We start from the raw sequence: 17,371 nt of genomic DNA, 5'->3' as shown, positions 1-17,371 counted from the left end.
TGCTCCAGGGATTTTCCTCGTCGGGTTGCTCTGGGCGACACCTTGACAGTCGAATGGGACTTTGAACTGCTCGATGCGTTCCTGCCGATTCATGTCATTCCGCAGGTTCTCAGACTGTGTCTGTTCGGGGCCACAATGACCTTGATCTCCCCAGACTGGGACCGGAGAACATGGTACCCATAGTTGTTGGACATGGCCATCTCCACTCCCTGGCATCTTCTGCAGAGGATGGGCCTCCTCTCCCAATCGGATGGGAGGGTCCTGCACCAGAACATCTGCAGCCTAATTCTTCATGCCTGGCTGCTAAAAGGCTGGGGTACAGGAAGTGGGAGTTATTGGAGGACGTCCTGGACATGCCCCTATCTGCTAGAAGACCCGGCGCCAACTCCATTTATGCGTGCAGGGCGCAGCAGTTTTTGGCTTCGGTTCGGTATAGGGATCTGCACCCCTTTACTTGCTCCACTTCCTCAGTTAGATTTTCGGATGCCTTTGTCCCGTATTGGCCTTCCGATTGGTACAGTGAAGTGGTATATTGAGGCAATTTCGGTCTTCAAGAAGGCTCCTTTTTCACTAGCCTCAGTTATCGAATTCCTAAGGGGTCTTTCCGATATGTGTCTCCCCACACCGGTTTGTTGTTCTGGCGCGAGATTTACATTTTGTGTTGATGTTTTTATTGGGCGCTCCCTTTGAGCCTCTTCATTCTTGTTCTTTAAGGCTGCTCACCCTTAAGGCGATTTACCTGGTTGCCATTACTTCCACTAGACTGGTGAGTGAGCTCCAGGCATTGTCTGTTATTCCTCCCTACTTGTTTTTTTTCCAAAGAGAATGTGATTTTGAGAGCTAGACCATCCTTCTTTCCGAATGTGGTCTCTAATTTCCATCTCTCTCAAAAGATCCATCTACCCATATTCTTTCCTCTACCTCACCCTTCCAAGACTAAGGAAAGGTGTAATCAATTAGTTCTACCTCAAGTTCTTTTCGACACAGGAGAACAGGGCTAGTGACCAGCTTTTCGCTGGTTATGCAGGTGCCCGTGCAGGCAGGACTGTCAGAAAACGGAACTTGTTTCAGTGGATCATTCTCTGCATCTTGGTATGCTATGACCGACTGGCAAGGAGGACCCTGAGAGGGTCTCACGGCTCAGTTCACCGGAGTGTTGGCCGCCCCCTTGGCTCTGCAACGCAAGGGCCTGTTCTGGATATTTTCCAAGTGCCCATGTGGGCTTCCTTGCACACGTTTGCTAAATATTACGGCTTGGATTATGTCTGGTCGGGACGCTTGTTTCAGCAGGGATGTCGTCCTGAGTTTTCTGGTTTACGGGGGTGTACTGGCTACCCTCCCTCCTCCAGGTTGTTGTACTCCTTTGGGAGTTTATCGTAGTTGAGGAATCCATGGGAAGAAGGAGTACATTAGAAGAAAAAATGACTTGCCTCTCAGTAATGTTCTTTCTGATGGATGTTCCTCCCACGGATTCCTTATTACCCTCCCTACCTGCCCCTCTTGGGGTAGTTACTACACCTTAGTTCTGCGGTCCCTCAGCGACAGAGTGCTAGGGAAAAAGGGTGGCACTGCAGTTACTGGTCATGGCACCTCTATATAAACTAGATCCTACGACATGACCAAAGTGGGGTGCGAAGCGGCGACGGGCGGAACCAAAACAGTGCCGCGCTGTGCCCCCTGGAAGCAGAAAAGTTTCCGAAGAGCAGCTACCGCTGGGAGATAGATATCATAGATGAGGAATTCATGGAAGGAAAGTCCATTGGGCAGAATCGAGAGATGAGTCATTTGTTCATCTATAGGCGGCATCTATGCTGAAGAAGTGTTGTCAAGGTAAGTAGCATGCCATCTTTCTTCTTTGAATTGCTCTTAAGGAAAGGTTGGTCTCATGTCGACTGCTTGTCATTATTAGGTCTTCACGCTGCCTAAGGTGAGCTCCAAGTTGAAGCTGAAACTCACGGCCCTGGAAGGCTCCCGAGTGCGTAAAGCTACTGTTGCCAGTTTTGGAAGCTGCAAGACAGATGACTACAGCGAGAACCACCTAGCCATCCTTACCAACCTGGGAGACATACAGGTAGTCTCGTTGCCTCACCTCAAGCCGCAGGTCCGCTATGGCTGTATCCGCAAGGAAGATGTGAGCGGCATTGCCTCTTGTGTTTTCACCAGATATGGGCAAGGTAATTTCTAAGCCAGTATTCCAGATGTTAGGCTGAACAGATATTGAAGTATGGTTATGCATTATACACAGGCAATGTGGATCAGTGGCTAAGAAATCCATTGCCAATAGGAATTGGATCATATTGCCAGGAGGAGACCGAGAAGGACAGTAGAAGATGGTTGTGTGCGAGTCTGGTGTAAACTGGCATTGCAGCATAAAGCCAACAGGAAAGTAGTGCAATGATTACTAGGTATTTTCTGCTGCCTAAAGGATTTGGATGTCAGTGGCAGAGTGCCAAGGAAGCCTGCAATCTTTGGGTATTTTACGTTGGTGTATTGGTTAGCACTTCCTTTAAAAATTGAGTTTCACTGTCAGGCTAGACTCCTTCCAAAAAGCATTGGAGCATGGTTAAATAGGTACTTATCATTTTTTTGTGTTTACTAGTTCACTACCTCCCCTTACAAAAGTGTGCGGTTCTCTGGAGTGACTGAATCTTCACCATCTGGACCTTTTTGTAGACGCCAATGAATAAAGTTAATCAGTTGTTTAAAGTCTGACTGTAAGCCTCCCATAAGTTAGAGCTTCAGTATTTTTCAGATGCTCAGTATAGATAATAGCTGCTGAAATGCTAAAAAAAATTGAAGCAATTCTCTTCACTTCCCCTCTATTCTTGTGGCAAGCTTTTTGCTCTTATCTGTGCAACTTGAAAGGTCCCAGAGACCTAAGACTGTGAATACTAGAAAATGAGTAGAAAATGGACTGCCACGCTGCTTGGTCCAAGGTTGTTTATTTGTAGGTTCGGACCTAATTGCAGTCTGTCTACCTGCTGTTTTTTTCTGCCAGTGAAATATGTGTATGCAAGTTCTTCATGTTTTCATAGACCCCCCTCCCCCTTTTTTTGTGTGTAAACTCTTTTTATTTTCAATGACAACACAGAGTAGAAGACGGCAGCACATTCCCCAACCCCTACAATACAATAATAGCAGATATAGCAAAGGAGACAGACGAGCCGGAGTTTATACATCAGAGGGAGGTCCCGAACCAACAGAGACATCACTCTGCACAGATATAAGATAGGCTGTACAAGGTCCCCAAATGTTCTTCGCCCTAGATGCCAGAGGAATAGAAGTTCCATATTCAGTCTCAATTTCGTCGCAATATAAGATGTCAGAACTCCACTGTTTGTGCCTAGGGAGACGCCCCCTTCTAATCCGCACGGCAACCACCCCGGTAACAGGTCACGCCAGTATGAAAAGTGCAACCTGGACATGCACTGCGTATAGACTTTCTACCCTGTTAATGGCAACCCCGGGACATGCACAATGGGAAGAAGTGAATGCAGGACCTCACCCTGTTTCAAGCCACCTATACGCTGCCAGGCACCACATGTGATTGCAACTAAATTACGGCCTCTCGCCTTGCATTGCGACACGGTAAGGATCACTGCTTTTAGTAGTGACGACACCACTGTCGCCCTTTCAATCTGGACATGAACCCTATCAGGAACCAGGTTGTATCAATAAGCAAAGAATGATGCCTGCACTGCAATCCGGGAGCGCAAGATATCCCTTTTCCAATGGGGCCACCAGCTTGCACAATCAGTCGCGCCTGCTTCCCCTGCCATATAAACCTAGTTATTGATGCCTTCAGCGATTTAAAGAAGGCAGAGGGGACCACTATGGGCATGTTAAGTAAGGTGTGCAAGAACCTAGGAAGAATAACCATTTTTAGTTTTGGCTATTAGGGGACACCGAAAGCGCTTCCTTTAAAGCCAAAGCTATTGTCATTAACATAAGAGCTTGAAACGGGGGTTTTGAATAAAGGGTTTGTAATGCTTTGCAGATGATATGAGGATGGATTCTGTAGTTTGGCTGTGTCCGATCCATTGCTAAGTGAAATCTATAGGATATTCCTCCCAGTCCCACCAATCTCCACCCACAACACACCTCTTGTTGCACTCTTTGGCTGCAAATGCATTGTGTGGTGAATGTGTCAGCCATTTATACTTATATTTACTGCAGCTTTCAAGTTATGTTACACATTGCACAGTATGCTCTATTTAAAATGAACAAGGTAGTGTAATAGATACGTTTTGGTTTAAAATGGCTATGAAAATGTACATATAGTGACTTGTGGGGGATTGGTCTATGTTTTTGGTGTGAGGAGCCCAGCATGCATGTTGGCTAAGGATGTTATTTTTTTATTTACAAGCATTTGATGTTTGAATTTCGACAAGTAACTGTCGGCTTTAAGCTGCCTTCGCCATTGAATTTGTTTTTACTAATGTTAGAAATAAGTGCCGGCATCATATTCATGTTGCTAACCTGCCGTCGGCACCTATTTCCAACATTGGTGAAATGAATTTAATGTCATTGGCGGCTTGGCTTGCCTGATGCCGCTACTGATTTTGTTTTACTAACGTTGCAAATCTGTGCCTGGCGGCACAGGTTTGCAATTTAGTAAAATAAATGTGCCGTCGCTGGCTTTACATTAGGAAAAGCAAGCTGCACATGTTTGCAACGTTAGTGAAACGAAATGAATGTTGGCGGCGGCTTAGCTTGCCAGATGCATCAGCGTGTTATTTATTTCCTAAGTTAGGAAATGTGCAGGCAACACAAAATGGGAAAGGAGCACTTAATGAGGACAGCAGTAAGCAGTGGCATAATACCAACTGAAAGTTAAACATTAGGCCACCCCGTTCTCACTTACAAACTACTGATATTATAACATCTTAACGCAAACAGCAAGTCCCCCAAATGCTGACTAAGTTAAGGCCATATAAAAAAAAAGCATAGAAGCTGGGTGCTCGGTGCGAGTGAGTGACGGCTGGAGAAAAGAGCACAGCACAGAAGCTGGGATCTAGGTATTTATTTCTAGTGGACTGTGTATGATACAGCCACTTATATTTTCATTATGCTAACAGTATGTCCACAGTTGCCGCCCAACAAAGGAAATGAAAAGAAACCTGCAAAGCCTGCCCGGTCAGAAAAAGAGGAAAGAAATGGAAGTGGTGGATTGGAAAGAGGAAAATGGGGCACTTGCTGCTGCAAGTCGGTTGGTGATGGTCTAGGCTGCAGGTGCTGGCATTGCCGATCATCCAAGGACCAGGACACAATGCCAGCACAAGTGAAAGAAGAACCCCACACAAGAGAGGGCCTCCGCTCCACAGTCATTCCAGGCACTGTCCGAAGTCACTCTGCTGGCCGACAAGGTGAGAGCAGTTACTGGCTGGGTTGGCACAATGCGTAGAGCGAAATTACCAGTTTGTGCGAGAACAACTTTATTCCACGATCAATATGCTTGGATCTGACTAGTTCCGCCAGGGGTTCCACCGCTAGCGCAAATAAAAGGGGAGACACTGATGCGTTCGACCTGCCCATTGCGATAGGACCCGACACTCTACACTTGACCCGCAACCGTGCCTTCATATAACAGAGACACCAACCATACAAATCCTCTCCCTTCCCCATGGGTCGGAGAACTGAGAAAAGAACAGCCATTCAACTGAGTCAAGCGCCTTCTCTGCATCGAAGGGCTGCCACTACTGATGTATGCTGTTCCGGAACCGAAAAGAGACCAAACACCCTATGCAGCCCATACGATGTGGACCACCTGGGATAAAGCCACCTTCATCTGCTAGAACACACTTGGACATTAGTGGAGCGGGCCTGCTTGCCAGCGTCCTGGCCTGTATTTTATTATGAAGATTTATCAGAGATATAGGCTGAGTAACTCCCCACATTTTTCCCTGGTTTTAATAACAGAGTGACCACTGCTTCCCTCAACGATTCAAGGAGACAGCCCCCCAGCAGTGCCTGTCGATACATGTTTAGGACATGAAAGACAACAGTCGGAGCATACGCTTTAATGAAGTTGGCCGATAGCCTACCCGGGCCTGCAGCCTAAGGCGCGAGAAGTGCCTTAATGGCTGCGTGGATCTCCTGTTCAGTCAATGGTCTAGACAGTTGATCTCTTCCCTACTGTGGTAACAAGGATAGTCCCACCTGATCGAAATAGCTATCCCGTGCTGCTTGATTTACTCCTATTTTGGATGAATATAGCACCCTATAATAAGACAACATCACCCCCATGATTTCTTCGTCCATTTGTAAGAGCTCCTCTGTTGGCGACTTTATAGCTGCAATATGTGACCTTGCGGTTTCTGATCATATCATTCGCGCCAGCAATCTCCCTGGCTGCTGCATCCAAGTCTTTCAAGCGGGCCTCACTGGCAGCTAGCTCTGCTCATATGCCATTGAGAATCCCCAACTCTTTAGAGATGCATATCCCCCGAATCACACATTTAAAGGCTTCCTATAGAGAGGGATGCCACAGGACCCTTGTTTTCCCCAAAAAAGTGAAGTATTCCCTCCCACAGGCTTTTGTTTTTAAAAATCCAGCTCCTGCCGCTATGTCGTTTCCCAGGAATAGTCTCTGTCGCTACCACTGGGGTGTGGTCAGAAAGCGTGTGTGCCAGGATATTGCAGCCTGTAATCCACCCAGACCCCCTGCTAGACAGAAATATATAATCCAACCTTGATGCTGACCGTGCACCGAGGATCTAAAAGTGTACTCCTTTACTTGCCTGTGGTGCTCCCTCCATACATCCACAAGCTCTTCAGTAGCACAAATCGGCTTTATTTTCTGCGTGACCATTGCTGTTCCCCTGCTGGCTTCCACTGACCTATCCAACGTGGTGTTCATGACCGTATTAAAATCCCCAGCCCATAGCGCGACATTATCCGGGTGTCTCCTAAACTGCTCCTCAATAAGCCCCAAAGTTCCCAGAAGTCCGTATTCGGACTGTAATAGCTAAGGAAGGTGAATCCCTGCCCCACCATTGTGAGGAGCAAGGCCCTCTCTTCGCCGTCCCTCACTACCTCCTGGCACCGAAACTGCAGCGTGCCCTTTATAACTATACAAACCACCTGAGAGTAGCTAGAATCGGAAAAGTACCTATGGCAGCCCCAGGACTGGCAAGAGGTGCGTCTCCTGCAGGATAACGGCATCCACTTGGGGTCTTTGCATATACAGCAGAACCTTTCTGTATTTAGAGGGGGAATTTAGACCTGCACATTCCAAGTCATAATTGTAACCCCTTTGTTAGTCATGTAAAGTTGGAAGGAATATTCCTGCAACCGACCTGCAAAGGTAGAAAAGCAGCCCCAGTGTGCGTGGGTTGCTGCTAGTAAGTGCCAGCATTCCTCCCTCGTGACACAACCCCACCCCCTCCTCCCACACAGGTGCACTGCAATACGTTTGAGACCTTTCAACATGCCCCCCTCCACCTCCCATGGTGCCACAATGATCATAACCTCGTCCGCAGCAAAGTGTAGCCCTGCCCCTCCCACAACCGAGGTCCAATAGACACATGCTCTCTGTTTGGTTATGGCCAGTGGTCTGATGCTCACTTCCTCTGGCCTTTCCATTGTGTTCAACTCGTAGGCACACAGGGAACAACATAGCATATTTAAAACCTTTAGCTTTAAGCTTTTTTTCTCATCAATAAAGTTCTTCCTGGATGCCTGCACCCTGTTGGAGAAATCCTGGAAGAGGCTAATCTTATCTCTCTGGTATCTGAGCAAACCCAGCTCTCGAACGCTACAATGCAGTCTGTCGTGGTAGTTAAGGATCCTGGTGATAATGGGCCTGGGAAGCGCGCCTATATCGGGGGGCCGGCACCCGTGGTATGCGAAGGACCCTTCAACCGTGAAAGCCGTGGAGAAGCCAGCCTCACCCAGCGCCTCCCGTAGCATTCTCTCTACCTTCAGCTCCATGGTTCCTTTGTCCGCTGCCTCCGGGACCCCAGCAATTCTGAGATTGTTAAGACGGAATCTCAATTCCAAGTCATTCTGCTTCAGTTCCTAGACAGCTTTTTTCAACTGAACCATTTCACGCGAGGTCAGCGCAGCCTTGTCTTCCACAGTGGACAGGCACTGTTCTGCCTCATCTAACCTGTTGCCGTGCTTGTTCAGCCTGACCGGCATGTGGTCGACTTTGCAGGTGAGGGTGTCTAGCTTATTGTCCAACGAGTTGATACTAGCCTGCAGCTGTGTAGGAATGCGTCTGAGGGACATTCCGCTCTTGCCTCCCTCCTACACCTCTGTCTCTGCTGCAAAGGGAAGTTTGGAGTGCGTCTTGTCACTTTTCCCCCTTCTGTTCCAGGCTAGTGCGAGACTCCCAGGGGTCGATGATTACCTCTGTACTGGCTCCACACCACTCGTGCAAGGCAAGCCTTCCCCCGGCCACCAGACCGAGCCACTGACCCGTTGCGAATTGCAGCCTGGCTTTATACCACCAGCTTAAGCCGACCAGTGGCGCCCCTTCACCGCCTCCAGCCTGGGTTCCACCACTGCCAAACTGCTTATCCCCTTTCTCAAACCTTCATGAGGGTATGTGCAAGCTGACCATAAATGCCAGGTGTGCAATCTCTCAACACTTGCTGCAGCCTTCCCACCACAGAGGCAAAAGCCGGGTCCAGGCCCCAAGAGGATTCAGCAAAGCCCCACTGGGCCAAGTAGGATGGCTGCTGGAATCCCGCCATATTTTTGCAGCACCAAACAGTTCCCCTCCACCCCCTGCAGGCCTGCTGCCCCTACTCCTCTGCACACATTTATATTCAGGTCTATGGAGGCCAGTGCTTCAGGTTGATCACTGCATGGAGGTTGGCCTGGGCATCCCTTATAGGAGCTCCTTTCCCTGGGAGGGCCCCCTAATGCACACCATCTTGCAATGACCCCTGCAGCCGGCACCTTCAAACACTGGTTCCCCTCTCCACCATGCACCTAAGCAGCAAGCCTGTAGAATCAGGCTTTGCCTCTGAGGCTCCGTCCCGCTGCCACTGCACTGAGCCCTCCCTCTGCACAGCATCCAGCCCCGGCAGGGTAACCTACCCGCCTCCTAGGGCTCTCAATGCTGTGTGGATGCCTTCATTGCTGCCTGGGTCACCGCAACTGACTCAGGCACCTTTCTCCCCTAAGAGGCCGCTCCAGACCACAGCGGGCCACCACCAATTGCTGCTCCTGCAATTCACCTGCAACTGCCACCTTTGCAGCCTATTTAACGGGCTGCTCTCCACTCCTCCACCACAGCAGTCTCCGGCTCAGGATCTGCAGCGGCCCGATAAAGTGCCACAGGCTTTTTCCGCCTACGGTCAAACCACTGGCACCTTTACTTGCAGCACCATGCTGTTGCTTTAATCCCAAACTGACATTGGTGGGGTGCCCACCGGTCACTCCAGACTCCTCCAATGTATTGTGGGTAACCGAGGAGCTGACATGAAAGTGGTCATCTTGGCGTAGCTCTCGAGCGACCCTCATAGAGCCCTTTTTAAATGTCAGCATTTTGTTAGACATGAATTCAACCAGGTTCTTTTTAATGAGGGTCCCCATGCCTCCCCATAGCACCCACACCACTAGTTCTGCCACCCTACCCCCACATGCATGTATATGTGAATTATATATACATATCAGTGACATCACTTCCTGTGGCCATCTTGGATCAGCTCACTCTCCAGCTCCTCTGGAAACACCAATTAGGAGATAATCGCCTCATCCCTGCAACACCAGACACAAAATCTGCGAGACTAACCACTAATGGACTCGGCGAGCATGTGTCATCCCTTCTGAACTCCCTAGGGGCATCCCAGTTAAGGGCATCCCAGTGAAGGGTGAAGACCAGCCGTTGACCAGCTTCTTTGCCTCTTCGCCTATGAACCTTTGCTTTTACCATCCTTCCTCTGCTGCACCTGTGAATACCCCTTGCTTGCGAACTGTGCTGTGTGAAAAACCAGAGGGTGTCTCACCTGCTAGTCCCCAGGGATTTCTATCTCGCCTTTGGATCTAGACCCTGGGTGTGGGAGGATCACTTGGGGTGAGGGGTCTTCGGGGTTTGGGGGTGGGGTTGCCAATGGTAAGACGTGGTATTGCCCCTTATTTTGTTTATCCAACCCATCCTATGTTTCAGAATGCTCCGAGATCCCAACTCCTCCGCAGACCCTCTTTTTATACACACTGTGCCGAAGAAGAGGGTGACTGAGAGGAACAACATTAACATTCGTACTGGACATGTCCAGCTAATCGGGTCAGGCAAAGTCAGGCACTTGATCCAAAGTGCATACACATGATATCAATTGGCTCTCCTCACACAATTAAAAGTCAGAACCCAAAGACACACTAGGAGCAAGGCGGAACACGAGTACGAGCAGGGCTTCCAGGACAAAGGCAAACCTACTGGAGCAGAGCGACTGACCCTGGGTTGAGAGCTGCGGGTCAACTACCCCAAGAGTTCCCTATGGGAGGTCATTGCCTCTGACTGGGCGCGAAAGACACATGGAGAAGGCTAAAACCCACAAGTGAAGACTGTATTTTGTTTCAAGGACGCCAGCAAGCCTCCCAGGTGAACAGCAGAGTTGGGGAGGCAAGGCAAAGTCTGTGGCATTAACCTTGACGCGTGTAATTGGAATCGCAAAACCAAGAAAAGGACGCACACAGCCGGTGAGTTGGCAAGCAACGTGAAAGACCGGTGTGTGTTAAAGTTTTGAAATAGCAACATTTTATCACAATTGAAGGCTGCATGCGTGTGAGTGAGATGTAAGGAAGGGCAGACCTGCGAATGAACTTTGAAGTGAAAGACTGCTGCAAAATAGTTATACTAACTATAGTTATACTAACATAACCCTGTCCTGCGCTTTTGCCCGTTTGTTGATTTCTGTTGCTTGGCCTGTACATTATCCTGCACTCTTTTGTTCCTGCTATAACTGCTACACTTGCTCTAGCAAATTTATCACATGCTGTGTATTTATATATGTAATATCTTCGACATTCAATGTATTCTTGCAACTGACCTTATGTATTAAAATGTTTATTTTTCTTGTAACGTGTAAGCATAGCGCCCAGATGCCTAAAGGGCTTGGCGCTCTACAAATAAAGAAACTAAACTAAACTAAAATCAGCGATACTAAGCAACAGTGCGCTCCGGCGAAAGGAAGTAGCCTATTCGAAAGTCTCTGTGAAAAGTAAATTGTTCGACGCGATAAAGCGAAAGAACAGCAAAGGTGAAATAAAGAGATTTAACTCCTAAAGAAGGGGGGAGTGAAAGTTGAACTGTGAGTGTTGAAGTGGTCCTGCAGTAGTCTGAAAAGTAAGCCACGCACATTCGAAAGTCTTCGACATCCAAAAGTGGTCTGAACCCGACAGAGAGAGGCCCGAAGTGAAATAAGCTTGGGGGAAGGGAGCCCCCTGAAAAGTTTGTGTTGAACTTTATCGTGAGAGGTCTGAGCCTGGCCGAGGGTGACCTACGAGAACTGTCGTGAAAGGTCTGAGCCTGACAGAGGGGGACCTTTGTGAACTTTTTGGTTAAATTATTATTTTGAAGTCGAGAAAAGAGACTTTCACGTGGAAGGCCAGACAGGCCTCGATCCATTTTCTGGAACAGTGTGCGAGCCAGAGTGTCATCCTGCCTACAGGGACAGCCTTACTCTGTGAGGTCTAACATGGGGAGGAGAGCTGGTTCAATCACCTTTATTCATTTGAACACTGACTTTTCCTTTTTGCATACATTTCTCCTTTTAACACTTTTTGTACAAGAGATAGGGCAGGCATTAGATTGTGTTAGCATAGGCAGTTTTGATTTGACAGACTCCACTAGGACTGTTATTTATTATTTGACTACTCCCATTTTAGTTATAGGGCAGCATAGGAGTTTCTCCAACCCCAACAATTTAAATAAAGATTTTACAAATTGTACCCATTGTGTCAGTGTCATACTTGTGATACCATGCATCCCCTACAGCTGTCACTCCATATTGCAGTACTCGGCTACAATACATTCGCTAATGCTGCTCCCCTACTCACCTCTCCCTATGCTTTCTGCAATCACGCTACAACTTCCTCCTTTCCTATCTTTATTATGAAAATTCAGATCTTGAAACTCCCACTACACCATTTCTTTCACCTAATTCCAACAAACAAACCCGTCAAGGTAACCATACCTCCCCTAAGACGCATCCATCTCGCCTCTCTTCCTCTGAGACTCAATTTCTCTACTCTTCCTTATCGCATCAACTGAACATTGCACTCTGGATTGCTCAGTCTGTATGCAACAAAACCTCCTTTATCGCAGACTGTTTTCACACCAGCTCTCATCCTGTAGACCTTGTTGCTATCACTGAAACCTGGATTTCTCCATTTTACACTGCCACTGTGGTGGCCCTACACAATTCTAAACTATCCGTCATTCACTCTCCTCGCCTGACTGGCAGAGATGGAAGCATCGGACACCTACTCTCTTTCCGTCTCAACGCCTCACCAATCTCAAATGCCATGTCCTCGCCTAACTCTTGAGAATTTATCATCTCTATTATTGCTCCGCCTCACTCGGTTCACATCATCTTTCGTCCTCCCGATCCCACTGAACCATTCTCTGATGAATTTGGGCAACTCCTTGATTCTCTTTCCACTAAACATCACCTCATTCTCCCAGGTGACTGCAGCCTTCCCTCTCCAACCACTTCTCGAAAATCTGAACTTCAGTCTTTCCTTAGTGACCACACTCTCCACTCTATGCAAAAACTACCTAACCACACCGGAGGTAACTCTTTGGATCTCTTATTAATCTCCACCTCTCGCTCAGCCACTAATAGTACTGTCACATCATCCCTATCTGATCACTCCATTGTTTCCACCGCCATCTCCTTTCCAGCCTCTGACCTCTACTCACCACTTTCCTCACTAATTACTAAAAGGAAATGTAAACCTTCTGCCATTTCTTGCTTTCTCGCTGACTTAGTTCTCACTCTCCTCCTTCACACCTGATGCCTCTCCCACTAACACTGCCTTCTCCAGCTTCCAATCTCTACTATGAATCATTCTCCTCTCACATCTAGCTTTCACCCCTAGGTTTCAGCGTCCTCAAACATGGGTCACCCCATTCATAAGCTCTCCACACAGGCATGCGTCAGCTGCTGCGCAAATGGAGGTGTACCCACTCGTAAGAGGACCTGCATCTACCTCTCTGCCCTGAACTCTCTTAAATCCTCTTTTGATGGAGCGAAAGGGAAATCCACTTCACCCTCATTGACTTTCACTCCAACCATCCTCGCCAGCTGCAGGGTACCCTACACTAACTCACTCCTAAACCTACGACTACTCACTCCACTCACAGCTAATGACCTAGCTCAATACTTTGCTGAATACATTTTAAAAAAAATAGAGTCTCTCCCCTGACCTTCCTCACACTCCCACCTCCTACATTCTACACTCTGCCTACTCTACCCTCATCCTCTGCCTCTATCTCCCACTTTTGTCACACTAATACTGAAGAAGTCCTATCTCTACTGATGAAGGCAACCCCTTGTGTGGCCCATCAGACCCTCTTGCTTCTCACCGAGTCAAGCCTATTGCCCCTTTGTTGGCCTCCCATCTCGCTGAACACTTCAACCTGCCCTTGATTTCCCTCTATTTTCAAAGCTGCCATGCCGTCCCTCTCCTGAAAAAGAAAATTAAAGCACGGGGACTAACCCAAACCTACTGGCTAACTTTCACCCTGTCTCTCCTTCCGCACTACTCTAAAGTGCGTGAAAGGGTTGTGTTCAACAGTCTTACCAATTTCTTGGACATCCACAACCTTCAAGACCCCCTACAAGCAGGTTTCCGCTCCTATCACTCCACGGAAAGTGCTCTCATGAATGTCTCCATCTCCTCTACTAAGCACTCCAACCTATCCTCCATCCTAATTCTCCTTGAACTGGCCGCTGCCTTTAACACTGTCAATCCCTCTGATCTCCCTAATACTCTATATTCTTGGAATTTGTGATCAAGTCCTTGACTGTACTGAATCCTACGTGGAGCCTTGCCAATTCTGTCTCCGGAGCAACAACGCCTCTCAACTCACTCCTTTAACTGTAAGTGTTCCACAATGCTCTGTCTTTGGTTCTTTCCTCTTTGCACTCTACACCTCTGCTCTTGGGGCACACATTTCCTCCTTTGGGTTCTCATACCAAATCTACATGGACGACACCCAAATCTTCTTTTTTCCTGAACCCTCATCTGATCTCTCTATCAAAATTTCCAACTGTCTCCGCCATTAAATATTGGACTGCTTCATACTCTCTATTGTTAAACTCTACCAAATCAGAGGTGCTCTTCTTCCCTGCTAAATACTCTCATCTCTTACCCTGCTATCCATTTCTCACCTGACTCTCTCTCCTACTCTTCTTCAACTAGAAACCTCCGTGTCATCTATGACCCTTCTCACACCTTCTCTAATTTCATCTCTAAAACTGCAACAGCGACTCATCTCAACTTTGTAAATATTAGGAAAATTGGGCACCTCATTCCTTTCAACCTTCTCTTGGTGTCCCCAACTATGCTTTCTATCCTCGCGAGAAGATCATTAACTTCGCTACCAGGACTCTTAACTCCCTCACTTCACACCTTCTTCCGCGTACCATCACCAAGCTGAATGGCTGACAATGCAAAACGGGGCCAGAATAAAATGTCTTCTCTTCGTTCACAGATCTACCCACTCTATGGCACCACTGTATGTGTCCTCCTCTATCCAACTCTACAAGCATGTTTGTAATCTCTACTCGTCCTCGACTACCCTTGTGGCACCCCGTTCTTTCTCTCTTCTCGCTCCACTTGCATGGACTCTTCCCCCGGACAGCCGAGAAACAGTTCACACGGATTTGTTCAAAACTAAACAAAAAGCATACCTCCTCGTCCCAGAGTTATCCTCTTAGCCTACCTCTCATCTGCCTTCTAGCTGACATTTTTCCTTCGCCTCTAAGCTTCCACTCCCCTCACTTTTTCTCTGCCTGCAGTCTAGCACTTCATCCATCATGGTCATATTCCTAACACAGCTGGCTGTACCACATTCCCGCACTTAAAAATGTCTAATGTTGGTTGTCCTTATTTGATGTACTACCACTCATGAATTGTCCCCGGTGACTGTTCCATTTACTTCCCTCCACGGCCTGGTTAGAATTTCACTCAAACTCACCCCTTTGTAAGAAGCTCACTGCTTCCTGTCTAATCTAATTTCCTATCTAGTGTATGTTTTGTGGTAAAAAGAGCATTGCTCTTCCTTGTATATAAAATAAAGATAAAATAAATGAATAATTGGTTGATTTTTACCAAATGCGCACAAACGAAATGCTAACTTTCATAAAAGGATGTCTATGAAAACATGTATTAAAGTTTATACATAGATGTAAGTACTTGAGCATAGCAGCTATGGTGTGTGGGCCCTATGTGGTGTGAACAAATTCTTGTGAATATCTTTTGTGAAATTCCAATTATGTGCCAGCATTTATGGCGTTATTTACTTTCCCAACACATCTTTCAACTTCATCTGAGCAATGTATCTAGATTTTTATATAGGTGTATTTGAAAATTGCTGCAAGCATAAGTACCCAAACGGGCTAGGAAAGTGACAAATGGAATATGGTAAGACAATAAACAAAGTTGAGAGATGGGACAAATGAGAGAGTGAGGATACATAAAATGTTGTGACTCTTACGACAACTAGTGGTTTAAAGGTTTAAAATAGGAGAAAAAGTAGACTGGGTTGGATACATTTCTAATTGTGGTAGACACACATGAGTAACAAACAATCCTTTAGTTCTTTCATCTTTTACAATTTCTCAAAACAATAAGTGTTTATTTATCACAATGAGTGACTGTAAAAGCACTTAAATGCAAAAATTCTAATCTGTTTTTGTGCACTTCACAAACAGAAAATGTGTTTTCTGACCCATCCGGAAGTTGGTCCCTTTTTCAAAATGGGAACCGCCGTAACCTGGGGTCACAGTGCAGCTACTTGCATGCCTGACATTGCTTTTGAGCCTCTGAGCATTATTCGTAGTAGAACAAGAACACTTCACATTCCAGTGTCTAATCTGTGTGGTGTGTTTACCTTGTATGATGCTCTGGCAATGTCTGCAGGGCAGCATTGCTTAGGACAGCTGGAGAGCTACTCCCTGTCAGTCAGCAAACTACCTGTTGGAGACTCGGCTCTAGTCATTTTAAGACTTGTTTGGTGGTCCCAACATCTCTTTGCGGTAACATTGCCTCCTGCATAATGTGTTTCCATATTCATTCTGCAGAGACTATTTCTAGGGCCCTGATATATCACTCAACGTTTATTGGGTGCTCCATTTCGAGTTCCTGACTTTCCAAGTGGTAGAATGACCAGTGCAGTCATGAGAACCATTCAGAAGATGTAAGCTGGTATAACAGTACAGTAAATACCTTTTGATTAACACAAAGTAAGAGAAGGTTCAAACAATATAGCTGAAAAAGGTATTCTTTATAATAGAATTACCTATAATTAACTTCAAAATATACAAGTTCACAGTGAAATAACTTTTCAGAAAATGGTAAACTACAGAAGGCCGTTTTACAGAACTTTAGAATGTTTTCAAGTGTTCAGTCATTCTCCCCGCTTTTCGGTAGGCACACAGATCTTAGAAGCAGAGTTGCCACCCTCCCCCCCCCCCCACAATGTTAAGATCTTTGGGACATAGGAAACAAGGAGCCAATGTTATCCTAAGTAGGTAAGTAAAGGGTCTGGACAAAGGGCGCTGAAAGCAGATTGGGCCCAAAGATGACCCCAGAAGGATCAGAGGGCTCATTAGAGGCAGTCCAATTTGAGAGTTCAACTCAATAATACGGCAGACAGGAGATTGCAGAGGTGAGTGATGACATCCCCAACATGAAAGGTCGCAGAGGTTCGGTTTTGGATGGGATAGCTCACAGTAGAGAATAGAAGTGCTCAATCCACAGAACAATGAAACAAGTCAAGGGATTCCCAAAAGATTATCCCTATGAAAAAAGGAATACTTAGTTGTTCCAGTGAAGCACCTGTAGACTGGAGCCCTTGGAGCACAAGGGGAAAGGCCTGCAGTTCACAGCTGGATAGGCAAGGTCAGGAACAGAAGACTCAAATTCTGCGTGAACAACTCTGGGAGCCCAGCTGAAACCAGAAGGGGAACTCCGGAATCGGGAACTCCTGAATCACAAACTCTGTGACTGGTGAGCAGAGACCTAGCAATCGTGACTACAGTCACTAATCACAGTTCACAGAAAGTACAGTATGACAAGCCTCTGAAGGTCTCCAATCTGTGAGAAAGGTACCAGAGTCCCGCTGCACAGATGAATCATCCAATAGAGGGTCCGGAAGAGGCAGCAGCCATGCCAGGGCCTTAGAAGATGT

General features: G+C 46.9%; 1 protein-coding gene across 3 annotated transcripts in view; it reads left to right on the top strand.

Moving 5' to 3' along the window:
* The window catches only part of LLGL2 (LLGL scribble cell polarity complex component 2), a 908,486-nt gene that overhangs the window by 689,473 nt on the left and 201,642 nt on the right, over positions 1-17,371 (top strand). For all 3 annotated transcript variants that reach the window (XM_069654770.1, XM_069654772.1, XM_069654771.1), the window contains exon 20: positions 1,910-2,174. In XM_069654770.1, coding sequence (XP_069510871.1) covers positions 1,910-2,174 — 265 coding nt within the window. The remainder of the gene's footprint in view (positions 1-1,909; positions 2,175-17,371) is intronic.

The sequence above is a fragment of the Ambystoma mexicanum genome, chromosome 3q (assembly GCF_040938575.1).
Source record: "Ambystoma mexicanum isolate Mex_15411 chromosome 3q, UKY_AmexF1_1, whole genome shotgun sequence".
Taxonomy (NCBI): Eukaryota; Metazoa; Chordata; class Amphibia; order Caudata; family Ambystomatidae; genus Ambystoma; species Ambystoma mexicanum.
This window is presented reverse-complemented; position numbering and strand designations above follow the sequence as displayed.